This window comes from Amphibalanus amphitrite, unplaced genomic scaffold (assembly GCF_019059575.1).
Source record: "Amphibalanus amphitrite isolate SeventyFive unplaced genomic scaffold, NRLGWU_Aamphi_draft 000146F_arrow, whole genome shotgun sequence".
Lineage (NCBI taxonomy): Eukaryota > Metazoa > Arthropoda > Thecostraca > Balanomorpha > Balanidae > Amphibalanus > Amphibalanus amphitrite.
This window is the reverse complement of record NW_024881641.1, coordinates 356,351-382,104: the sequence shown is the minus strand read 5'-3', so window position 1 is coordinate 382,104 and position 25,754 is coordinate 356,351. Positions and strand designations below refer to the sequence as shown.

The 25,754-nt window shown below is 50.6% G+C and overlaps 1 protein-coding gene across 3 annotated transcripts; it reads left to right on the top strand.

Annotated features, from left to right (window-relative positions):
• The first annotated feature begins 877 nt into the window (after nucleotides 1-877).
• Nucleotides 878-20,002, top strand: LOC122382766 (importin-9-like). Of its 3 annotated transcripts, none has more exons than XM_043368538.1 (21): nucleotides 878-1,325; nucleotides 4,132-4,301; nucleotides 4,629-4,898; nucleotides 5,180-5,387; nucleotides 5,570-5,728; nucleotides 6,010-6,161; nucleotides 6,488-6,586; nucleotides 7,251-7,409; nucleotides 7,763-7,850; nucleotides 8,046-8,196; nucleotides 8,821-8,986; nucleotides 9,443-9,521; nucleotides 10,361-10,498; nucleotides 11,346-11,485; nucleotides 11,793-11,953; nucleotides 12,315-12,429; nucleotides 14,806-14,972; nucleotides 15,873-15,957; nucleotides 16,162-16,311; nucleotides 16,773-16,878; nucleotides 19,010-20,002. In XM_043368538.1, exons 1-21 carry the CDS (start codon nucleotides 1,196-1,198, stop codon nucleotides 19,204-19,206), a joined length of 3,090 nt encoding a protein of 1,029 aa, XP_043224473.1. In that variant the 5' UTR covers nucleotides 878-1,195; the 3' UTR covers nucleotides 19,207-20,002. The 3 variants fall into 3 exon arrangements, with proteins under 3 accessions (XP_043224473.1, XP_043224474.1, XP_043224475.1); XM_043368539.1 differs by lacking the exon at nucleotides 19,010-20,002 and adding an exon at nucleotides 18,895-18,962 and having other exon boundaries at nucleotides 1,111-1,325; XM_043368540.1 differs by lacking the exon at nucleotides 19,010-20,002 and adding an exon at nucleotides 18,235-18,822 and having other exon boundaries at nucleotides 1,111-1,325.
• The last annotated feature ends 5,752 nt before the right edge of the window (nucleotides 20,003-25,754 follow it).

Here is a 25,754-nt window from a genome sequence, read left to right as displayed (position 1 = left end):
TGACCTTGACCTTTGAATGATATTGTATGCAACGAATATTGTCTTGGTAGCCTAAGAACACATTTTGGGCAATCAGTCTCAGTCTCAGTCCATTCTTCCGCGGCAACTACGGTGCAAGGCCGATAATGTAGAAACTTGCATTTTGTACCCTTGACCTGACCTTGACCTGACCTCTGACCTACTTAAGCAAAAAAATGGGCTCTTAAGATCCGCCTTGTTGAGAGCTTTCGATTGCCGTTTTCCCCGTCTTTCTACGACGATCGGTTCGGAAGTTAGACAGGGGGGGGGCAGAATCTGCCCCCCCCCCCCAGCAGGGCGCGTATGGCTGAAAAGCCCAGCGGGGCGCGGCCGGTTAAGGGGGGCCACTGCCGACTTTTGGTCCCATTCTTTCCATGCAACGCCCAAAGGGCTAATGTTAAAATGCCAAAATCAAAGGGGTGCACGGTGCCCCGGTGCCCTCCCCGTTCCGCCGCCTATGTTTTGATCGGCCATGTGCGTAGTTCCTGAGTTGTAGAATGGCTGCAATGGGCGAAACCGTGAAGTTGGCCTTCCGAGGTCACCGAGGTCACTTGAGTTCACCATATTCGTAACGGCTGGTGAAATCGTACATGGCGAATCGACTGGTGGTGTTTTCGTTTTAATCGGTCCCATCGTTCCTCAGTTATTGAATGGCTGTAAGAGGCGAAAACGTTACCGTGACCTTTCGGGGTCAACGAGGTCACCTGGGGTAACCATATTCGTAACGGCTCATAAAATCGTTTCGTACCTATATTGACGCCTGGGGCCTATTCAAGGCTCAAGGTATGCGAACCCCGAACTGAGAACTCAACCCGGCGAATGTTTCGCCTCGGTTAGCGCCGAGCATCCGCCAAAATCTGGAAGATGGCGATTACGTCTCCTCTCCGTCAAAGGTCAAGGTGGAACATGGATGTAAAGAAAGCCAATAAAAACCGCCTAAAATTGCGTGGCGCGTGCTCAGGCACGGCACTCTGGTACTTGCGGTACTTGCTTTGAAATTCGCACGTTTTTGTACCTACTTGCTGCTCTATTCGACATTTGACCATCACTATACAATGAGAGTCTTTTTGGCGCGGGTGGACTGGTTTCATATCCGGCGCTCAAGGGGCACGAGTTTTTCCGTCTCACGTGGGCTGGGTAGGGATGATAGGGTGAAATATCGAAAATATCTGTCAATATGGGGGACGAAGAAGTAAATGAAAGCCTCAAGGAGGCTCTGCTTGATGCTATGAGTGGTACATTGTCGCCTATGGCTGATGTGAGGAAAGGTGCAGAGGAAAGACTGAAAGCATTGGAGGTAACCGATGGTAAGCATTTTGTATTGTATTTTTCAATCATTTTCCCCATTTTTCATGTAAATCAAGGTGCCTAAATACATTCCAATTCAGAAAACCTACACTGAGAATTTGCATCTGAAAATGTATACATTAAACTTAAGTCTTCCTTGGGAGGAGGTTCCGTTGTGAAAGCCGAAAGGTTGTGGTTGAATGCCATCTTTCTCTGTGTTCCAAACCATTCTTACAATTCAGCATTCATGTGCTATGGGGTGCTGAATGGGTGAATAATTTAAGCATTGTAAGCTGCTAGTCTGCTGCTTATGACAATTAGGAAATGCACCTATTTTGATATTCTAGTTTGTGAACATTCTATAAAGTTTGGCACTTGAGTCAATGAGCATCCCATCACCCAGGGTGATAAACCACTCCAGGCCTGAATGACCCGACTGTAAATCTGCAGGAAGCAACTCCTATAAATTTAATTTTCTCAGAATATTGCTTTTGGATGAGTAAAGCTTCAACGAAGGTCCAAGTGGTGGTACCTATTTATGGGGAATATTTGTTTCTGGTCCCTAAAAAGCTGTTTCTGGCACCTAATTGCTGATCAGCCCCAAAATGCTTATTCGACCCTAATATCTGAATCTGGCACCTAATTGCTTCCACACAGCCTAAAGTTGCCAGATCGTCTAGTTGAACTCCGTATTTGCTGTTTGCTGATTCAGCACCAAAACCAAAACTTCCAGCACCTATTTTATTCCACGTTTGCCTACCTAATTCGCGTAATCTTCCTGATTTTATGTATCCTAACAAACATGAACGTTGCATTTGGTGATGTCAAGTGCCATTTTCGCCAGTGGAGATAATGATTAATGCCATTTTTAGCCAAAAGAGAATCACTAGCCAGCTATGGTGCAGCATAGCAAGACGCTCCTATACCAGCCCGCTATGTAGAGACTAGAGATTATTGCACCCTCAGCCATTTTAACGTGAAAAGTTTGGATCCGTCACTTCCAGCCAGGCTCTCAGGTCATAAACTGGAGTAAAGCAAAATGTAAACTCTGAACAGACATGCCACGCAACCGGCCCTCTTTTCAATATTATTAGCTTTCTGCAATCATCGTCTGACTCCATCTCGATCAAACGCAGCATCCGGTTTCTACAGGGGCGTTTGACTGACCGGCCGGCCACACAATAACCAAAAACAAAATCAAAGCTTCATGCACACAAATGACATAAGTAAGAAACGGATGAAAAAGGCACAACCACGGCACAACTCTGCGCGGCAAACAACGGACACTATATATGGCCTTGCAACGGACAATGTCCCACGCAAGATCCCGCGTTTCTTCAGCGGCCTTGAACGGAATGAAAACATTACATTTCTTTTTTGGAGCTATTTGATGACGTCAAAAAATACAATACCCGTTTTAATGGTCAAAATCGAGACAATTACTCACAAAAATGTTTCCCTTTAAGCATTACAAATAAAAGCTTTTAAATATTTAAATGACATTGTTTTTTCAAACAAATCAATATTATTTGCTTACTTAAACGTCATATACAATGCTGAGATCACTACGGGGCTGTCTTAGAGTGTAGCTGCACTGGCAACCTTTAGACTAGACTCCAGGGGTCATTATACCAGAACAACATGATTCTACCAGCCAGTAGTTCATTTTTCTACTAGATTGGTGCTACGCTCAGCATTTAGGTGCCATATTCAGAAAAAAGAGTAAGGCGTACCGATGAATAGGTGCCAGAAACAGCTAATTAAGGTCATTTTCCATGATTGGTGCTGGTATCCACCAAATAGGTGCTGAGGACCAATTTTGGGGCGAGTCAGCTTTTAGGTGCCACAATTAAATGGCGTCCCCTATTTATTCACTTTGCACCAGCTGCAGTCCACACTAACTGGGTTAGAAATCCACACCAGCCAGCACCAAACAAGACCTAGAACTTTCACTATATAATTTATAAATCTGCTCTTGTAGCAGCCTAAGCTGCAATAAAAGGTTGATTATTCTCTGTCTGACTGCATTATGTCTTCTGTGCATTTTTTTCAGACATTGGAGTTTCAGTACAGAAGTAACAGGGGCTTACAACACTCCACCCTAATTCTGCATCACACCTCAGTAAATCTGCACCTCACCACATACTGGTGGAGTCCCTCAGCAGTCAGCACTGACAAGATGTTGTTGAGATTCTCATTATACTTTGCAATCTGGATAAAAGGGCTTTTCATTTCACGATTTCCTGCCTAACCCATTCTGTCTGAAATATATCAGTTTCTTGGACAACCCTGCACCATTACAATAGTTAATTAGACACAGGGCTCATTTTGGTCCAGCACTGCTCCAAGCAAAATCTACGCTGTTTCAGGGTAAATCTGCACCACACCATGCAGTGGCTGAGTGCCATTGTATACCACATGCATTTTTTTGCAGGAGTTGCCTTCCTTGTACCCTGTAGAATATGGGGTACAAAATACACCTTCACAAACATGCCATTATTAATCACCAGGTGTTCTACCATGCAAAGCCAGAAACAATTTTCTTAGGTCAGAGGTCATTTCCTGAGGCCAGAGGTCACCAGAACATAATCAGTTTTGCGTTTGTACGGCAGTACTAAGCTTCTTGGTTTGCTGTTACCAATTACCCTTACTTTTGCTCCAACTGTGTCCTAAACTACCTATGTAACATGAATGTTTCTGAATGTTTCGTACTTGAAATATTTTTTTTTATCGAGGGTAAAAGCACTGTTCTCTTACACTCCAAAACTCTAGCGGCAGTTGTTTGTGTCTCGCTTTATTGCAGGACCTGACTGTTTTATTTCTCAGAGTATGGCCGCCATCTGTCAGAGCTGACGGTGGATGTGCACTGCGCGCTGCCGATGCGCCAGCTGGCCTCGGTTATGCTGCGGCAGTACGTGGACACCCACTGGACGCCGGCCAGCGACAAGTTCCAGCCGCCAGAGCCCAGCGAGGCCACCAAGACGTTCATCAGACAGGTCGGGAAACATGCATTGGCTGTGGACAGCACATCTTGAACTTTTTATTCCAACTGCCTACACTAAACCACTCAACAATATTTGTTGAATGTGAATGTTTTGTACCTACTGTGATTTTGTGAATGTTTTGATAGAATACATGAACTTTGAGCGCCAAGCGGTACGTGCGGTCACACATCAACGACCTGGAGCAGCAGAATGACCCCTCAGACTACATTCGTCATGGCCTTCACGATTTATCACATGCCCGACCTCTTCCGTCCCGAGCTCTGTTACGGCTTGCGTTACTGTAAGCTGAGCCGCCCCGTTTCCCGTCTGTGTGCGCAGGTGCTGCCGATGGGCCTGAAGGAGTCCATCAGCAAGGTGCGCGCCTCGGTGGCGTATGCGCTCTCCTCGATCGCGCACTGGGACTGGCCCGAGCAGTGGCCGGAGCTGTTCGACATTCTAATGGCGTGCCTCAAGAGCGGCGACGAGCACGCGGTGCACGGTGCCATGCGCGTACTCACCGAGTTCTCGCGCGACCTAACGGACGTGCACGTGGCCCAGGTGGCGCCCGTACTGCTCTCCGAGTGCTACCGCATCTTTGTAGAGTCTGACGTGAGTATTACTCGCGGATGGAGAGTTGCAGGAGAGGTGTGCCATTGTAGTGATGGATAGCAATGAAGGCCCTCTGGGCCGCGTTTAAGCTATTTTTGATAGATAACTTTTGATATGCTTTGCTCCGCTGTTGATGCAATTTTGTGCATGCCAATGGGCAATGGCAACATTTATTAATTGTGTTAACGTCTCCGCCGCTCGCCACCGATTGTGTGTGCGCTGCCGCTGACGTGTTTCTGCACCGTACCGCCGGCTAACAACTGATGACGTTCTGCCGGCAGCGGTACTCTATCCGCACCCGGAGCCGCGCCGTGGAGATTTTCCACACGGTCGCCTCCCTGATCGCTACCGTGGCCGAGTACGACCGGAACCTGGCCAAGAGCCTGCTGGTGCCCGTGCTGCCCAAGTTCACCGAGGCGCTGGTCAAGAGCCTCAGCGTGCCCTACGGACCGGCCTCCGACTGCGGACTCAAGATGGAGGTGCTCAAAAGTAAGTCGACGTGGTGTTATCGTATCCCATCTAGCTTATGACTCATGGCCAGCTTACAGAAGAAGTATGCAGTGTGTCTGCACTCCGCAGCTCCTCACAGGCTGGCAGGGGTGAGGTCTGCCCTCACAGTAAGTGCCATCCCGTAATTGGTCTCCCCTCACGGAGCCGACGTCTGTTTCCAGCGATCCGGATGCTGGTGAAGAACATGCCGAAACACACGGTGCAGTGGATGGGCGAGATCCTGACGCCGGTGTGGAACACGCTGACTTCGAGCGCCGAGCTGTATGTGCGGTCACATATCAACGACCTGGAGCAGCAGAACGACCCCACCGACTCGGACGGTACGCTGCGGCCGGAGCTGGGTGTGGCTGAGGGTGTGGTGTCGGGTATAGGTATCGGTACTGGTACCGGACGGTACGCCGCGGCCGGGAGCAGTTGGTGGGCAGTTGAAGTGAATGCAGTGACGGTTTGTGCTGTCCGGAGAATTAGTTTCATTAATGTTGTATGAGCCAGAATTTTGAAACTGTACAGTGTTTTTGCCGGCAATTTTACCAGAATCTTCTACAAACTGAAATTGTTCGTTTCGTGTTCCCTGACAGTCACAACCATATGTCATTTGCAGGTCAAGTTTTATCGTTTGAGAACTTGGTGTACAGCATTTTCGACTTTGTGACGGTGCTGGTGGAGACGCCCAAGTTCCGCAACTCGGTGCGGCAGGGTCTGGACGACCTCGTCTACTATGTCATCGTGTACGGCCAGATCACAGAGGACCAGGTGGGTGGCGCGCACCGAACGAGCGCCGGGTGACCGAGCGGGTGGCAGTTGGTGCTCGTCTGAGGCCGGATGGGGACGGGAGGGGGGGGGGGGGCTACGGGCTCTTTGCCTCGCAAATGGATGTACTCTATGTATTGTGTGCATAACATTTCTATTGTCGGATGCACTTTTGGTAAATATTTTCGTTTGTTTTAGTAGCATGTCATCCATGATACCTAGTATGTATTTCGGTTTTTACTAGAGAAGCTCAGACGTCACTCGCCACTCGACCGGCTGTGTGTGCTGCGTTCTGTCGCTGTGACTGACGGCGCTCTCTGTCACCGCAGATCAACACGTGGTCACACGACCCGAACCAGTTTGTCGAGGATGAGGACGAGGAGACGTTCAGCTACTCGGTGCGCGTCTCGGCACGAGACCTGCTCGTGGTAAGTTTGGGTGTGGGGAGACGTTCAGCTGCTCGGCGCGGGACCCTGCTCGTGGTAAGTTCGGGCGTGGGGAGACGTTCAGCTACTCGGTGCGCGTCTCGGCACGAGACCTGCTCGTGGTAAGTGCGGGCCGGCTGGTGGCCATCCATGATCCAATGACGGAACTCATGTGACATTTTGTGGGATGCACTGCTATCTGGGCTGTTCTTCTTTTGCTTTGTTACACAGTTATTTGGCTGGTGTTTTTGTGTCCCTCGGCCCAGACGTTTCATGTAGTTTGAAAGTTTGCCTGCCCACTGAGACACACCATCCTCGTCTTTGACTGTATCGTCACAAATCTCCTTGATGCGACCGAGTCGCGGCAATGATGGTTATATGCCATGCCGTAAGCACCGATTCTGTTCTGTTACTGTCGTTTATCCTATCTCAGGCTTTGTGTGCCGCTGCAGCCTGGGTTTGTGCCGGTATTTCTGCCTGTGTTTCTGTCCTCTCTCACTCCCCCCCCCCCCCCAGCAGTAATCTGTACCGTTGTAACCCGCCCTGCCCCGTCCACGTAGTCTGTGTACTGTGTAGTGAGTTCGAGGGCGAATCGATCCGGCCACGGTGCGCCGCCGCTGTTCCCAGTCACAATGTGTACAGTTGTAACCCGTCTCCCGCCCCACAGAGCCTGTGCCGCGAGTTCGAGGACGAGTCGATCCGAGCCGTGTGCGCCGCCATCTCTCGGCACATGCAGGAGGCGGCCGTGGCACGACAGCAGGGCCACCCCTTCTGGTGGAAAATCCACGAGTCGTGCATGCAGGCCATCATCGTGTGCAGCGCCCAGGTGGGTAACCGGGGAGCATCGTGTGGGAAGAAGGCTAAGAGTGGGGTGCTGTATTGGTCTTTGGCTGTCTACCTTTTCTCTTCTTTCGTAAGTAATATGCGTCGATCGTAAAGCGATAATATGTTGTTTTACGCATGTTGCTGTAACAAAGCGTATTTAAGCACTTATTTTAGCAACGTAATCATTAAAATGTCTATGATCTGACGTTTGCCGGATTGTTATTGTAGTTTCCGGTTTTCTAACGCAGTTAACATGCGTTATGTCCAGCTACCTTCCTTTTCGAAAGCCTCAATTGCGTCGGTGAATCATTCTTATAATGCATTCAAATGACTCATGGGGGTGTGCTGTTTCAGCTGCTCTGCCAACTCTCCGAGAGTAAAGTGCAATTCGATCTGATGGGCTTCCTCGAGAACGTGGTCGTGGCAGATCTGAGCTTGGAAGGTTAGTGCCCTTCTTACCTTTGGATAGTGAGTTTGGAATCGATTGTCTGACTTGGACTGTGAATTGGTGACTGTACTGTGTGTCTGGTGTAATACTCGCCCTCTGTGTTCTCCGGCAGGCGCCTCTCCGTTCCTGTCGGGCTGGTGACTGTGCTGTGTCTCTGGTGTAATACTGACCCTCTATGTTATCCCCCAGGCGCGTCGCCGTTCCTGCTGGGCCAGTGCCTGGTGACGGCCAGCCGGTTCGGCGGCGCGATGAACGTCACCCAGACTCAGTCGTTCCTGCAGGCCACGGTGACAGGCCTGGCGAGCACACAGCCGCCCGTGGTGCGCACCTCGGCACTCAGGTCAGTTCAGTGGCCGCTGCTCGGTTCTCAGGTCGGTTGGAGTCACCACTCGGTTCTCAGGTCAGGGGGGGGGGGCGGACTAGTCACGGGTCGGTCCTCGGTCAGTCGGATCGGGTCACCACTCGGACTGCAGGTCAGTCGGATCTCGGATCTTCACTTGTCCCCACCCTGTCAGTGAGATGATCTACTCAGCTATTCTGGAGCACGCCTCAGGCGGCTCCACTCAGGTGGTAATCTCTCGGCTCAAAGTCAGCCGGCTAGTATTGAATAACGGATATGATTTGAATCAGGGGCGGTACTTGTATTCCCGAGACATTGGGTCAGGACACTGTCGCTTAGACCCTACGTGCGCGTGCACATGTCTGCTGTAAAATTAAGGTTTGTCGGCGTACAATGCGGGTGCCGACAAAAGCGTTTGCTCTTTGTTTATTTGCGGAGCCACGACTCTCGCGCGTGAGATTTCTGCTTTGCTAAACCATTGCGTGCGTAATTACGTGTTACGCACGGCTGTTTATTACGTTTATAACATGTAGTTGTAAGTTGTGACATCATATTATATGCACACTGTTCGGTATCTACCTCTGGCCATGTCAGTGCAATGTGTTGTCTGTATCTGTGTGTCAGGGCCATCATCGGCTTCTGTGAGGTGGTGAAGGAGCGGGCCGGCGGCGCGGAGGTGCTGCGACCCTTCCTGGCGCCCATCGTCGACAGCCTGATCACCTTCATCACCCAGTACCACGGCGGAGAGGTGCTCGCGTTGATGCTCGAGGCCATGTGCAGTGTCGTCAGCGTGAGTAGAGGGGACGGGACAGGCCGGGTCGCTGGGAGGGTGAATGGGGGTCCATGTAAGTGGAAGTGGCGGGTCAGGGGATCGCCAGGGAGGGTACTGTAGTGGGGTCAGTGAAAGTACTGAGAAGTAAGTGAGAGCAGAGTGTGTGTTCAGAGGCCGTGAAACTGACCCTTTCCGCTCTGGAAGGCGCATTTGTGATGCGCGTTCTGCGACAGGGTTGGATATTTTTGTCTTCGCTTTGGAATGGGGAGTAACGTGGTTGTTATTTCCGGTTCATTATATGTAGTCATTTTTTTTTTTTTTTTTGAACTCGGCAACTGGCGGGGTGGCATAACTGTTAGGTTTTCTAAGGGGTTTGAGCGAGATAACTGTTGCCGTTGAGATTTTGTTCATTACTTTCGGACACACGATTAGTCAGCGTGTTTTGTGTCTGACCGGTCTATTTTGACGTTTCAGGTCGACAAAGCGTTCACAGCCACATACGAGACGAAGATCACACCACTCGCCATAGCTGTATTCCTTAAATACAACAAAGGTGAGTACTGAGTAGTACATTTTGTACAGCCATTAATCCACAGTAGTTATTTTGGCTGAGATTGTTTCGTTCTCTTTGTGATGGGCTGTGATTCGACGATAGTGAATGTTTCCTACTGCACCGGGCTCCATTCCATCCTTAGTGGGTCGTCCCCGACCATTGTATTCCTACTGCCCCGGGCCCTGTCCCGTCAGTTATGGTGGGCTGTACCCGACCGTCGTATTCCTCCGGCCGGGGCTCTGTTAGGTCTACAGTGTACTGTCTCCGACCGTTGTACACGCATTCCTACTTCTGCGGGCTCGGCACCGGGTTGTCCCCCGACTCCCGACTGCTGCGGGCTCTGTTCCGCAGTGTTCCATTTTTCAGACTTTTTGGTGGCAAATCACACCTAATGGGGAAAATATTTTCATCCCTAAAATATGAATGACCGACTTTACTTCATCTCTGAAAAATGTTTCGTTTATTCCCAACAGCCAGTTTACATGTCACTTGACAGTTCCTGCACCCTCATCCTTTTGTTTCACACCATGTCAAGATCCTGACATGAAATCCTGGTTTATCAGTTGGCATAAAATTGGCATTAGGTACACCATTTTGCAAAAATACTCCAGTTATTTACTTCCCTTTTTCTCATCCTAGGATTTTTGTTTCTTCATCGGCACACCCAACCAAAATCAAATTTTAGAACACTGCTGTTCCGTCTACAGTGGATTGTCCCCAACCGTTGCATTCCTACTCCACTGGCCTCTGTTCTCTATACTCTGTAATATTCCGTGTTGTCCCCGACTGGTAGTGGCTGTGCTATTACTGAAGCACTCTGTGCTCCGCCTGTGTTCCAGATCCGGTGATGGTTTCGCTATCGCAGGACATATTCCGCGAGCTGTCCAAGAACGAGCAGTGTCTACAGGCCCTGCAGAGCCGGCTGGTGCCCACACTACTCAGTATACTGAAACAGGACCCGCAGAAGCTACCCGGAGGTGAGAGCCGCGCCCGGGCGCTACGGGTCGCCACACCGCGCTCTGCCGTGAACAGAACGGTTCACTATGCCGGACTGTACGGGACAGACCTGTCGGGATATGCTCATGGTGGGCGTTGCAGTCCCTCATCTGCTCTAGTTTTTACTTGTCACGTTTGCGATTTGATTAAGAACTGGGGTGCGTGGGCGTCCATTGCAATATTCGTAAATTGCTTCTCGTATGTAAACAAGGCTCTCATATTTTTTTTGTATTGCTGTGACGATATCGAACACCTTGGTATTATGGTAGTTCAATCGTCTAATATGTCCGTGCTTTAGGATACTGACAGTATCTGCCATATCCTCCAGGCCTTCAAACTGTGTTGCTGGATGTGTTGTGGGATACTGACCAGTGTCTGCTATACCCCCAGGCCTCCAGATGGCGGCGTTGGACGCGTTCTAGGATAGTTACCAGTGTCTGCCTAACCCCCAGGCCCTCAGATGGTGTCGTTTTACGTATTTTAGGATACTGATCTGTATCTGTTATACCCCCAGGCCTCCAGACGGTGGCGCTGGACGCGTTCTAGGACACTGACCAGTGTCTGCTATACCCCCAGGCCTCCAGACGGTGTCGTTGGACGCGTTCTAGGATAGTTACCTACCAGTGTCGGCTATACCCCCAGGCCTCCAGACGGTGGCGTTGGACGCGTTCTAGGATAGTTACCAGTGTCTGCTATACCCCCAGGCCTCCAGACGGTGTCGCTGGACGCGTTCTAGGATAGTTACCAGTGTCTGCTATACCCCCAGTCCTCCAGACGGTGGCGTTGGACGCGTTCTAGGATAGTTACCAGTGTCTGCTTTACCCCCAGGCCTTCAGACGGTGTCGCTGGACGTGCTCCAGACGCTGATCCGATCGTCGACACCTCCGCTCAGTGAGCTGCTCATCAGCGAGGCGTTCCCGGTGGCTGTGCGCTGTGTGATGCATACGGACGACAACTCCACAATGCAGGCGAGTCTACTGCCAGTACTGGTTGTTATTGATGTTGTAGTTAGGCTCCGTTCAGCCGTTACCGCGGCGTAGCCGTACGGCTCTGGAGGGTGCCAGTACTGGCCGCTCGCTGTAGAGGGCGCCAGGGTAGAGAGAGAGAGACTCCGGAGAAAAGTGCCGGTATAATTGGCACCAGGCTGAACGAGAAACTGGCGAGAGAAACTGATTAAACCAGAAAGCCATGACGTTTGTGACACCGTATCGTGCCTGTATGGTATGCGTACAGCTGTCGTGTGTTTGACGCTGTATTCTGTCCTCCCTACCACAGTCGGGCGGCGAGTGTCTGCGCGCGTACGTATCGGTGGCCACGGAGCAGGTGTGTGCCTACCGGGACAGCCAGTCGCGCTCGGGCCTCTGGTACCTGATCCAGGTGTGCACCCAGCTGCTGTCGCCCACCGCCTCAGAATTCTCGGCAGCCTTCGTCGGCAGGTGGGTGGCGGGGGCGGCTGTTGGGCCCGGGTGTTGGGTCATGGGGCGGCTGTTAATAGGGGGAGTGTTGGGTCGGGGGCAGTCAGGGGCTGGGTGTTTGTCACGGGCGGCAGTGGGAGGCTGGGCGTTGGGTCATGGGACGGCAGTTGGGGGCAAAGGCCTTGGTCGGTCTGGGTATCTGCTTGTAGGGCGGGAAGACGCCGTTTGGAAAACCAGACTTTCGATGGTGAGAGGCTAACGGGGCGATAATCTGGGCAGTGTTTGATGTTTGTGTTTGTGTCTGCCAGGCTGCTGATGGTGATAGTCAGCAGACTGGGCGATAATCTGGGCAGTGTTTGATGTTTGTGTTTGTGTCTGCCAGGCTGCTGATGGTGATAGTTAGCAGACTGGGCGATAACCTGGGCAGCGAACTGGAGACCCTGCTACGGGCGACGCTCAGCAAGATGGTCAGCTCACAAACTACCATCGTCATACAGGTCAGCCAAGGCTGCATGCGCAGTGCGCACCCAAATCCGTCAGATATGGTGATAATTGTCAACGCTCTGTTTCCGGTATCGCAACTGTGTTTCAATTTCATCAGGCTTGTGCTTGCGACTATGAACGTTGGAGTAAACATCACTAGTCTGAATTCTGATTAGTAGTAGTAGTAGTTTATTAAAGAGCCATCCACAAGACAAGTGGCTATTATGGCCTTCACGTCAATAAAATCGGATCATAACATGCAGGGTAAAATACACACTCACGATGTTACACAACCTAAAATATACATATAGCTCAGGATAAAAAAACACCACCTGCACGGCATCATGATAAAAAACGCGTTCATTACGTGTCTCGTCTCGAGAGTAGGTGGGCCTTCAGGGCTCGCCTGAACCGCGGACCTCGCTGGTTCCGCACCGACATGGGCAGATCGTTCATGAGGTGGGGCGAGCGGTATACAAACCGTCGCCGGCCCGCCTCCGAACGGATGGGTGGCACGTGCAGGAGATCGTCCTGTCTGGTGTGCCGGACATGGCCATGATGGTCCCGGTTGAGGCAGACCTGACGGGCAATGCATTCGGGCTGGCTAGAGGAGAGGACTTTGTCAAGGAGGCAGAGGGATTGGTATTGGAAGAGTTGAGACGAGTCGAGCCACCCCAGCCTGTCTCGCACAGCTGACACGCGGTCAAACTTTCGTTTTCCCGCGATCACGCGAGCCGCAAAGTTGAGCAGCTTCTGGATGGTTGCGAGGTTGCCAGCGCTGCCGCTGCCGTAGACAGAGAGGCAATAGCGGATGTGCGAGACGGCCAGGGCGGTGACTATCTCGGGAAGGGTGTCAGGAGGAAGGAAGTGGCGGATGTGGGATAGTGTTGCGAGGATACCGCAGCATCTACGCGAGACAGCCCTCACGTGCGCGTCCCATGACAGGTGCTGGTCGAAGACCACACCAAGATTTTTGGCCTCAGTGCTGGGCGTCAGGCACGTGTCCTGGTATCTGATTTTGATCGTCGGGAGGTTGCGCAAATTTTGTCTAGAACCAAAAGTGATGAGTTCGAATTTGTTTACGTTAACCTTTAAGCCGTTCGCAAGGAAGTAGTTGCCAAGAGAGGAAAGGGTGCTTTCTATGCGCGATGCAAGCGCTGGAAGAGCAGATTTAGGGCCGGAAACCAAGACCTGGGTGTCGTCGGCGTACTGGATAACCAGTCCATCGGAGACGTACAAGCTCAGGTCGTTGGCAAACGCGCAGAAGAGGACAGGGCCGAGGCTAGAACCTTGAAAAACGCCCTGGTTGATGGGTAGAGGAGGTGAGATTTTGACGCGGCCATCAGAGGAAGTGAGGCTTACACTCTGCGAATGACCGGAGAGATAATTTTGAAACCAGGATGTGTTGACGCCCAGCAGCTGGAGTTTTTCGAGCAATTTAGCATGACTGATAACATCGAAACACTTGCTAAGATCAATGAGACAAAGAATGGAGAGAAGCCCAGAATCTGTAGCAGCAAGGATGCTGTCGGTGACGCACGTGAGGGCGGTCTCGGTAGAGTGCTGCGGACGGAAGCCATGTTGGGTTGGGGAGAGGAGATGGTTGGAGGAAAGGTAGTAGTAGAGTTGGCGCTGAACTGCCCGCTCCACTATTTTGGCAAGGACTGGGATGATGGAAATAGGACGGTAGTTGGAAGGATCGGCAGGATCACCGGACTTGTGGATGGGATGGACGAGGGAATGCTTCCAGGATTCCGGGAAGATATTGGAGATGAGGGAGAGGTTGACGATATGGAGGAGGACGTGACTGATGGCGTTGAAGGATAGCTTGATGGTTCGAATGCAAAGTCCGTCAGATCCGCGGGACGGGGAGTTGCTCATGGAGCTGATGATGGCATGTAGGGTGCTGAGCGTGATCGGAAGTAGCCGGAAGGCGCAGGCTCCCACCCTGGGCAGTCGCGGGGGAAGTGAGGGGGGCGGACCCTGTGCGGCGAGCTCGGCGGCAACGCGTGGGCCGACATGGACAAAAAATTCGTTCATCTGTTCGGCGGAGATGGTAGGTGGTATCGTGCACGCTGTCTGGTGGTGATTATGGTGTACAGTGTACACTGCCTCCCTCAGAGTCCGATAATGGTGTACCGGCTCTGGCTGTCTGCCTATAACTCTTGTCCGTGTATGACTGTGTCTCCACTCCATCCCCCTCATAGTCTGATTATGAGGTACGCGCTCTGTCTCGTTCTCAGAGTCTGATAATGGTGTACACGCTCTGTCTCCCTCAGAGTCTGATTATGGTGTACGCGCTTTGTCTCGTTCCCAGAGTCTGATAATGGTGTACGCGCTCTGTCTCTCTCGAGTCTGATTATGATGTACGCGCTCTGTCTCGTTCTCAGAGTCTGATAATGGTGTACGCGCACCTGGTGAATCTGCAGCTGGAGGCGGTGCTGTCCTTCCTCAGCTCGGTGCCAGGCCCCTCCGGTCAGTCGGCGCTCCACTTTCTGCTGACAGAGTGGTGCGGCCGGCAACACCTCTTCTACGGCAGCTACGACGTCAAAGTCAGGTATGCAGCGCCGGCAGAAACTCAGCCTGCTTAAATAACGTCTCCTAAATAATGAGTCAGCTCCTCCACTCACCTCCTAAATAATCCTAAATAACGATCGAATGACGAATTAGAGCAGACCAGGCAATCCGGGAAGCAAACGTTCATTGATGTCTAATGTCCGCTCACCGTTGTTTTCATATTTTTAGGGGATAATATTTCATTGATTACCAATTTTATTTGTAGTAATTTCGTGCTTTCGGTTGTTTACGTAAAATGTTGGCCGGAGGGTAACAGCGATGCCTTTTGACATGTCTTCTCGCCCTTTCTGTCAAATGTGTGACCAATTATGGCCCTTCATAAGCTGCTGAGTGTTATGTCCGAGCCACTAGCCATTGTCATAGGTCCACTCTTGCCCCCGTAGTGAATGGCCCTGTCTAAACTGTTGGATCTAACGTACAAGCTACCAGCGGATCTGATGTATCAGTGTGACCAAATTCGTTTAGCGTTAGGGGGAGGATGTTTAAAAAAGTCGTACGAGGATGTCACTATTTTCAAAAAACTCGTCTTCGGCCTCATTTTAGGTGCAGTTTTACAGACAATGTGGGAAAAAACTATACCTGACGTCAAGTTCTGGTGGAAAGTAAAAAAACAACAACAAATGTTGTCATTAAAGATGTAAAAAACGACATTGCAAGCGCGACAGTACGAGTATGATGGTGCGAATCGTACATTGGAACATTTTCAGTCTTTATTCCCACACTAGGTAGGTATGCTTTTACGACAAAAACGTCGTGATGATGTAATTTTAAAATTTCTGAGGATGTCATTATACTTTTCATTGGGGGTGACTTTCCCCGCAACATCACCAATTTGGCCACACTGTGATGTATTGACTGTCCCTTCCTCACCTGTCCTCAGTGTGATGGCCTTGTGTAAACTGCTACAACATGGCGTCAATACGCACGACTCGCGACTCAGCGAGATCACCGTCAAAGGAGACGAGGTAAGAGTCCGATTTTGTACGTACGCGACTATCAGAATGTTTCCGTATTCATTGCCGCTAAAGAATGGAACTTCGGCTAATTTATCGGTTTGATTTTTTTTTTTTTAACTTGGCATAAGAACTGCTCTGGCTGAAGGGTGACTGAGTCAGTTACCCCCGGCTCATTGGACTGTACTGTGACTGACCCCTGCCGCCGTCCCGCAGGTGATAAACACGGGCGGCTCGGGGATTCGCACCCGGTCACAGCGCGCCCGAGAGCCCGAACAGTTCACTTCCATACCGGTCCTAGTCAAAATATTCAAACTGCTCATCAACGAGCTCTCGTCGGCCATCGAGCGAGACGCCGGCAGCGAGGTGAGGTCGCGCGACTGGTGAAGGGGGGGGGGGGGTGAGATCGCGCGGCTGATGAAGGGGGGGGGGGGTCGCTGTTGTGGGATCGTTCGACTCCGCTGCTCGGGCTACGGCTTATAACGTGGAGAGTGGGAAGAGGGTGTGAGATGCGGACCGGGGTGAAGTAGGGAGCACAGGGCGAAGGCATTGTGTTTCGTGATGTGCCGTTTCCAATTTGCGAGATGCTTACAAGCCATATAGTAGTGAACGTGGTATATGTTGGATGCACTGCATTTGGCCAATAATTTTCCAACAATAATTGCTTTCTCGTTACGGTTGTGGAATTGTCCGTCCCGGCCCGCACACAACGCGTCTGACACATGCTGTCATATGTCATATGCCTTCCCTGCCCGCGGACAGTGCCAATACCGTCTGTCCGTCCCCTCTGGCGTTGACGTACTGACCCGCCACCCTCGGTGTTTCAGTCGGAGAACGAGGACGAGTACGAGGACGGCGAGGACGAGGACCCGGAGAGGGTCGACCTGCCCGAGGGCGTGCCGCTCTCCCAGGTTCTGTCAAACGACTTCCAAGGTCAGTCCGCAGCGGCCCGGCCCACGCCGACCGAGCACCATGGCACAGGGCGGGGCTTCACTGGGCGGAAAACGACGGTGCTGAACAGCGCCAACGATTTACCGAAACTGAGCGTACCCTTCCCTGAAAAGACCCCTGCGGAAGATTCATAATTGATCGGAGGCTGCAGACATCGCTCTAACCACGCCTTCTTCATTGCATTGCATCGACCGCCGGCCCTGCACTGATACGCGACTCAAGACACTAACTGTTTTGGTGTTGCTGAATTTATGATCCCAGTTGATCTAACGATAAACTACTGGTAGGAGCTGCGATCCAAAATGGATACCATTTGAAGACATATCCTGGATCCATAATTTCATGGCACGTGGCGACAAGATAAGGACAAGGATCAAATATCTGTGTAGTTCTAGGCAAAAAAAAAATAATGACCCCCAGGCGAACACATCGGAGTGTGATCACCTAAGATCATTAAAACAGAACCATTTCAGATTGCGCTATATGTTCATTGAACACATAATAATCCCAATGAGCACCACCCCAGATCAAAAGTCGTGGATCGTGTCTTGTGGCGACCTCGTCTGGAGAAGGTACTGCCCGAAATTGTAGCCCTCCACGAGCGTAATTGGGTGTGGTGCTATGTTTGCGAGTCGGAGGGTGTGAAATCGCTGATCACTGCTTTTTGTAAGCTGAGACTGTGTTCAGGATTGGTAGTTTTCGTAATTTGTTAAAACTAATCAAAAGTTGGCAGTTTAGTGAATCAATTACGAATGAAAGTGAAATTATTGTTTTATCAGATTACTGGAATTACTCTTCAATTTCTCTTGACGGCTGATTCGATTCTAACGATTTACGTGCTGCATTGGAATAAGTGGATTAAAAGCGGACTAACATCATCGCCAGGTGTCATAGTCTTCGTTTTTGCGTTCGTCGCGGTCGTTTCACAGGTCATCATGCATTTATAGCGATTAATTCACGAAAAGGTTATTTGCTGCGCTGTTTGTGCACCCGCCGTCTGCCGCTGTCTCCAAATGTGCAACTTCAGCATCCCTCTACGGTTGGTATCTACACAGTCAGTAGGTTAGGTAATTGTAACACAATTTTGAAATGTAGCCACGATGTAGATTTTCAGCTCACTTTATCCAGTGTCTTAGTCTGGGACTTGTCTTTGAGACGGCGTCTGTGCCGCCTCGTCCGGTTAATGCCATGTAGACGCCATGTTGTCGGCAGATCACGGCAGACACGATGTCTGTGTCAGTGAGTTGCACGACGTTGTCTATGTCGGCAGGCTTCTACTTTGAATCGTTGTTTGTAATGGCAGGCTACTAATTTTCCAATGTCTGTCTACATCAGCAGGTTACGACTTTGACGCTGTCTGTGCTGGCAGGTTACGACTTTGACAGTTGTCTTTGTGCCTGCAGGTTGCAACTTTAAATGTGTATTTGTGCCTTCAGGTCATGACTGACACTGTCCTTGTGACTACATATTACGAATTTGGCATTGCCTTTGTGGCTGCAGGCTACGACCTTGACACTGTCATTGTGCCTGCAGGCTGCGACTCTGACACGGTGTCAATCGTTACAAGTCATAAGAATACTATATACCTACAGGTTTAAACTTAGTCCGTCTGTGCATGCAGGCTACGACTTTGACACGCTGTCTGTGCCTGCGGGTTACAACTTTGCCTGTATGTCTGCAGGTTACGACTTTGTACCTAGTATGCCTGCAGGTTACCACTTTGACACTGTCCTTGTGTCTGCAGGTTACGACTTTGACACTGTCTCTGTGTGTCGACAGGCTACGACTTTGGCGTTGTCTTTGTGCCTGCAGGCTGCTACTTTGAGAAAGTGTCTGTGCTACGACTGTGACGCTGACCACATGTCGGCAAGTGGTGACTTTGACCCTGTCTCTGTGTCTGCAATTCTGGACTTCGACACTGTTTTTGTACCGTTAGGTTACGACTTTGACACTGTTTGTCTGTGCCTGCAGGTGACGACTTTGTCTCTATCTCTGCAGGTTACGACTTTGACACTGTAGAAGAGGAGGACGCGCTTTGTATTGGTAGTTAACGACTTAACCACTCTCTTTATATCGGCAGGTTACGACTTTGACACTGTCTCTGTGTCTACAGGTTACGACTTTGACACTGTAGAAGAGGAGGAGGACGCGGACGCGCTGGCCGACCCGGTGTACCACGTGGATCTGAAGCAGTACCTCACCGAGTACCTGGCCTCGTTCTGCCAGCAGCCGTACATCGCGCTGTTCGCGCCGCACCTGCAGACCAGTGAGCGGCATGTGCTCGCTCAGATCGGCGTGCGGACCGTCTGAGACCGGCACACACTAGACGCCCGGTGTGCGCGAGAGTGTGTGATTAGTGAGTGACGACAGCGGCGCGCTGTGCACCCGCTGTGTGCCCGCTGGGACGGGGACAGTGCTGCCGCCCTCACCGCCGAGCGCAGGCGGCGCTGTTTGGCGCGGACGGTGCCGCCGCCCGCGAGCCGGGTACAGGCGGCGCTGCGGTCGACAGAGGACCGGCGCGGCTCGGTGCTGATAGTCACTGAGGAGGCCGCCGCGGAGCTGTGAATGCCGGGACGGGAGGGGAGCGAGAGCGCTGAGAGTGTCAACCCGACTGGGACAGGTTCCCGCTGCCCTTGTAAGCGTGACAGTGGATTTACCGGCGCAGTGATCACATTAAATGCATGGAGGGAAGCTATATTTTTAATATGGCTCTTGTAACAGTGCGGTTTTTACTGGTTAGACACTGTACAGAGGGTTTGAGCTTGTGCGCTGGTGTTTGTGTGGATGCGTGTTCTGTTATCCGGTACCTCCGGAGCCGGCCGGCGCCCGCGCACGCCGACTGTTGCGGCGCCCCCTTCTCCCGTCTGTCGGCGGCGCTCGGCCCGCCGGTGGCAGCGGCGGTCGGCCGCCGCCCCCTGCCCAGTCTCCGACGCACGCGAACTGTGGGTCAATTCCCGGCCGACCCAGGCCAGGCCGCCGAACGGTGTGCAGTCACATAGGCCGCGGCCGACCCGTAGGCACTGCATGACCCGGCCCGCGGTAGCTCGGGAAGCATTTATTTATTTTCACCCACATTCGCTTTAAATATATAGTTTGATTCTGGAAACGTTCTGGTGTCGTGTGAAGTGTGTAGCTTGTGGTGGTGGCCTTTGAGTGCAGCCTTTGAGGGCTGCGGAGTGCAGGTGTCATACCCGAGTGGCGACGGGCATTGACATTCAAATGAAGGCGTCCTCTGAGTAGAATAGGAGCGCGCCAGTCACTGCGCTGGTCGTGACTTGCCAGCCCTCTCCCCATTGATGCCAAGTATCATGAGGTAGCATCTGAAGAGTCACGGATTTCGCACCGAATAACCCTTACGCAGATCAGTTAGCTTGAGACAGACGTGTTTCATCGCCGCTGACCTACATCTGGATCTGCTTCGGATACGTGGCTCATGGGTCACCAGCGCAGGCGAAAGCATGTGAGACTGTTTAATTTGTCCTACCCTGTGGATATGCTTTAACAAAAAAGGAATGAATATGATAGACGGCAGCAGCAATTTTCAAAGACAATTTGATTCTTACGAAATGAATCATGAAGCTTCAATTGAGATTCAGGCACAGCATAGTTCATAATGGTGATGATTTTTTGAAGACTTCAAACGCTCCTCGTTACCTTGCGAAGCAGGCGAATTAGAGAAGGCGGATGTGAAATGCTCCCTGCCACTACGCGGATTGTAGGCCTACATTCAATGTTTTCTTCCCATTGCTCATTTGTTGATACCGACTGACCTATTCCCTGTTCAACCTTGTTTCCTTTAATATACCTATCTCACCGAGCAAATGTGCATTATTGGAAGTCTTAGCAAATTTACCTTAGCATTTGGGTCAGCCAAGGCTAGAAAATCAGTGCCAAAAACGGTGTAACAAAAAGTCACCTGTGATAAACTTGGACCGTTGAACGTAATGGCAGACGCCGGCGGCGGTCTACTTACCCCGTCGGCCGGCCGACCGCCGTGCCCCGTAATGAGCGCGCTCTGAAGGTCTGGCGCCGCAGCCATTGGGTTACGTCACCGCCGGCGGCGGAAGAGGAGTCGGCGCGCGCGCGCGCGGTTTTCCGGAACATCCGTCCGCAGGGGAGGTGCGTGGGAAGGACACCGCCTCTGGCAGCACCAGATGCATCCCAAACAGGCACCGCCGCGGCCGCCGGGGGCCGCCAGCCTTGGAGTCGGCCCGCCCCCCGCACCTAATGAACAGCTGGCGAGACGTGGCGAGAAAATCGCTTAGCGAAGACATCCCGACGCCATTTAGGGCATTGTGATCGCCGAATGGAATTCAGAAACAGCTCTGAAGAGAGTCGACCAAGGCTACGTGGGTCAGAATGAACTGATATCGAGGTCGAGCTGGATGAGAACAGACGTAAAAATGTTTTAACTCTCATGGCGGGAATGAAAGAAGTGAAGTTATACGGGACAGACGCTGAATTTTAGCGTTTCATCTACTGAATAATGCTACAAACGACTCGGCCGTGGGCGACTGAGAGGGTCAGTGCGACTCTTCAGCCAGTAGTTCGCCGTACGTTCCGTTGTGCAGTTGACGGGAAGATACGGTGTGAATAATAATAGAATTAGCCGGCGACCTGAGTGAGAAAGCAACGTTGCGGAATTGCCGAGAAGCTCTGTTTCTATGATTTGTTAATTACGCTTATTGGCGTATTCGCATGAATGCATTTTTTATCACGACCTTTGTCTTGCCAGGTCGTAAGTAACGTGCATTGAATGAAGTGCTCGTAAAAGTCTCCATATCTGAATATCATTTCTTGATAAGCGAATACGGTGTATAATGCTGTTCCTCGAGGAGCAGGCTTAGGGTCTTGGAGATGGCGTTCGATCCCCCTTCCCCTGGGCAGGTAAAGGGTTAATCACTGGGCTGTTGTGACTGCAATCTATGAATGCCGAGGGTCACCAGGATGAGGAACGTCTTGCATCGGAAAAAGTCAAGGTCGGCGGGAATGTATGGGCACTCAGCCGTTTACGATAGGTCGCGTAAATACGGACCCGGGGCTGAAACGGCCCGTTACTGGGAGAGTATCGTGACGTCACGGGCGGGCGTGTGATGTTTGGCAAGGTTTATCAACAGTAAACCTACAGTAGGCCGGGGCTCGCCTCCGGGTCGTATGGTGATGCTGGGCCAGGTGGGGATGTCTAATTTTTGCACCGTTCTGTTCACTGCTGTGTTGTGTTCTGTCATTTGTGGAGTTGGAGTCACGTATAGGTCTCCCTGTGCATGATAATGGGAAGCAGAAAAACAATGATAATTGGCATAAGATAAGTCAAATATGAACGTTACCAGCGTCAGACATGTGCTTGGATCCGAGAGCTGGATCTATGATCTCAGTGGATCTCTCGACAAAATAGAGGGGTTGGATCTATGATCCGAGTGGATCTCTCGACAAAATTCAGGGGTTGGATCTATGATCCGAATGGATCTCTCGACAAAATTTAGGGGTCGGATCTATGATCTCTGTGGATCCAGCGGGCAAAAATTTGTGGAGGTCCTATGATCTGTATGGATCTCACGACAACATGTAGCCAATGAAACCCTTATCCTACATAATTGTACACCTTTCAGTGAAATACAATTGAGAATTATCACTTGTGGACATGGTTATTGGTTACCAAGAACATGCATATTGCTACTTTTTGTGACCAATTGTAACTTTTTCATGACAGCACTGATGACAATCTTATCAACAAGCTACAGCCACTTAAATTCAATGAACAAACAGTACAGACAGATGCAGTGGCAGCAGGGCACTGCAGATTTTCATTTTGGTCCCATTCTTTCCATGCAACGCCAGTAGGGCTAATGTTAAAACGCCAAAATCTATGGGGGGGGCACTGTACCCTGGTGCCACCCCCCCCCCCCCCCTGTTCTGCCGCCTATGGACAGATGTAAGGAAATCAAACCTGGAGGCCAAATAGGTCAGTTTTGTTAAAAATAATCCAGCAATCCACTTCTGCCAGGTATGAAATCCCAATCCAGAATGTTCGTATGAGCTATTAGTATGTGCAACACAATTTCGATTTAGTAAGAATAGCAAGTAGCAACCAACCTCTAATACTTTCCTAATAAATTTCAAGTTCAAAAATGGCATCAAGTTCTTCAGATTACCTACTTTTGGCACATCGTGCCACGTGTGGTGCCTTGCTTTGCTTTTATTATGAGAGAACCTCCCAAAAAAAGACAAACGAAATTCACAGCTCACGTTCTGGTAATGTGGTTTTATTACGTCATTATCGTTTGACCAATGAAAAATCTTGATTTGACCGAAACCGTAATGATTCCAAAAGATTCCCCGTGATAGGCCCTTTAAACTAATGACGTAAGATATTGTTATTCTTTTGAAAAGTGAATAAAATAAAGATGCAAGGCGCACACCGCTCAGGGCACTGTAAAACCATTTTAGCTTACGTTTACGTCATTAACACGCGCACTGCAGCGGGTCTGAGCCGAACACGAACTGCAGGGGGGGGGGGGGGTTGAAAACAACCCCCCCTGAGATCTCGAAAACGGCGCAACGTAGCGACAAGCGGTAAACGGCGTTGGATAGGTTAAGATGAGATCTACAAGAAATACTAAGATCATTTTTGGGTCAGGTCAAAAACGAGGTCACCAGAGGTCACCGAAGACAAAATGTTACGATTTTCACAACAGGAAGTTCGCGGTAGTTTTTCTTGAATAACTTGTCTTGCACACAAGACAGAGGATCGATTCGAACGCCATCGTTCTTAGCTCGTCAAGGCGCATCGAATGATATATAATATGACCTCGAAAGGTCAAGTTGAAAAATTGACCTCAGGTCAAGGTCATGACCTGACCGAAATAGGTCATGTTGCATATCATTCGATCCGCATTGACGAGAAAAACACGATAAACGTCGAACGGAGTCTCTATCTCTATTCAATCTCAAGTTATTGAAGAAAAACCGCTGGTGACCTCAGGTGACCTAAGATGACCTGGAGATCACCTTCCAAAGGTCATAAGTGATATGTTTCGGTGAAATCACCAACAGGGACCTGTAATACTATGATCCTGAGCGTATTGAAGTCATAGGATGGCATTCAGAGTAAGTTGAAATTTCTCCCATTGACTTCTAATGGGTCGGTCGCAAAAATGACCTGACCTTAGGTCATCGATATAAAAATTCCGAGATATACAAGTTGTAGCTCGTGATGACTTTACTATTTCCTGTGGGTTTCAAGATCATATCTCAACAACTGTGGGCTTGGTGGGATTGCAAACTTCGAAATTTACGTTTCGAGGTAGGGTCACTTGACCTGACCTGGTGACCTGACCATAGGTCACCTGGGGTCAAATTTTTACTCAAGGTGTGCAAAAGTTGGGAGAACAGGCATGCAAAATTTGGCGGCGCTACGCGCCGCCGTTTTCTCGCGATTTGCGAAAAACCACAGGGGGGGGGGGTTGAAAACAACCCCCCCTGCAGTGCGCGTGTTAAATTCAACGCTACAAAGATGATATTCACAAACAATCGTATCGTAAAATTATGTGAGGCAGATAAAATGAACATTCTTTAATCGCCTCGTGACTCAGAAGTGGCTGACATCTGGTGGCCGTTCCCTGAACTACTATAGGTAGGATCCGGCGGCCGCTCCGCAGGCAGACCGGCCGGTCTAATCTCACGAGACCTCGGATTTCGAATACTTTTTCTGTCAAAATTGGAATGCAATGCACATAATTCGACGACAAATTCCTCATAGATCACGAATAATGATTCTCATAGCCCATCATGCATCCTTTCACAGTCAAAAGGGCCCTGAACAAAGCGTCCCGTGGCACTTCGTAAGCAGCTGTATTGGTGATCACAACCAATGTTAGGGCGGTAAGGGCGGCCGATAAGGATATTGCAATCCGCCGAAAGAGCAAGGTTCCGGGCACATTGTCTGAACCCTCGCCGTAACGGTTTTCTACGTAGGTAGGTAGAGGTACCGCCCGATGCTTTGGAACCGCCCTGAGATCTTAAGAGCAGCATTCATATGCCGGCATAAGACATTCACCTTTTATAGCCCGTCACAGGCCGACGTGGGGCCCTCAGAAATAGGCATGGAGTTCTCGGAAACCCGCATAAGGTCCTCATTGACTACCGTCGGAACTTAAATCTGCGATGGGCCCCAAAACGCCACCGTGGAGCCCTCAAAGACCTGTAGATTGCAGCCTTCAGAAACCAGCGTGGACGCTCGGGTGCCGATGTAGAATGATCAGGGATTGGTGCGGGCCAACGGTGAGTTCAGTGCGGGTTCGCTCAACCTTTCAAATGACCTGTTGACCAGTGGGATGGAATGGAACAGACTTACAAAACCAGCTGCTCGAACGGCGCCCCGGAAGGCGAAGGGACATGTTCATTTCACATTGCTTTTTGCTAATGATATCTGCATGTCAGGGCCAAAAGGCAGTAGCTACTAGCCTGAGCACTGAGCAGGGAATGAGGGATGTATTCGGTTCAGAAGAGGCTGATTCTGCTCCCAATGATAGGGGGAGCGAACACCTGCTCCCATGTGTTCTGCACATGTGTCCAGGACACATGTGCAGAACACATGTAGCATATTGTGCTGCACCACACATGCCAGCAACAGACTTAATTGTAGGTCTAATCTCTTCAGCTACCTCCTTGAAACAAACAGCCATCTCAGCAGCAAGTGGGTTTTGAGGGTTGGCAGCAAGACTCCTCAGTTCCTTCCTTCCAGGGCTGCAGCCTGCTGCTGGAAGCTGCCTCAGAAACCCTAGCATAGTGGAACAGCTGCTGTTAGCAGTGGAATCGGGTTGGCAGCCATCACTTCTGACTTCCGATTTTGGTCAAAT

Excerpts from the sequence above, each read along its gene's own strand:
- LOC122382766 (XM_043368538.1), top strand. The coding sequence starts at position 1,196 with ATGGGGGACGAAGAAGTAAATGAAAGCCTCAAGGAGGCTCTGCTTGAT. Across the intron at positions 5,729-6,009 it reads CGACCCCACCGACTCGGACG|GTCAAGTTTTATCGTTTGAG; the intron begins GTACGCTGCGGC and ends TGTCATTTGCAG. Across the intron at positions 7,851-8,045 it reads GGCAGATCTGAGCTTGGAAG|GCGCGTCGCCGTTCCTGCTG; the intron begins GTTAGTGCCCTT and ends GTTATCCCCCAG.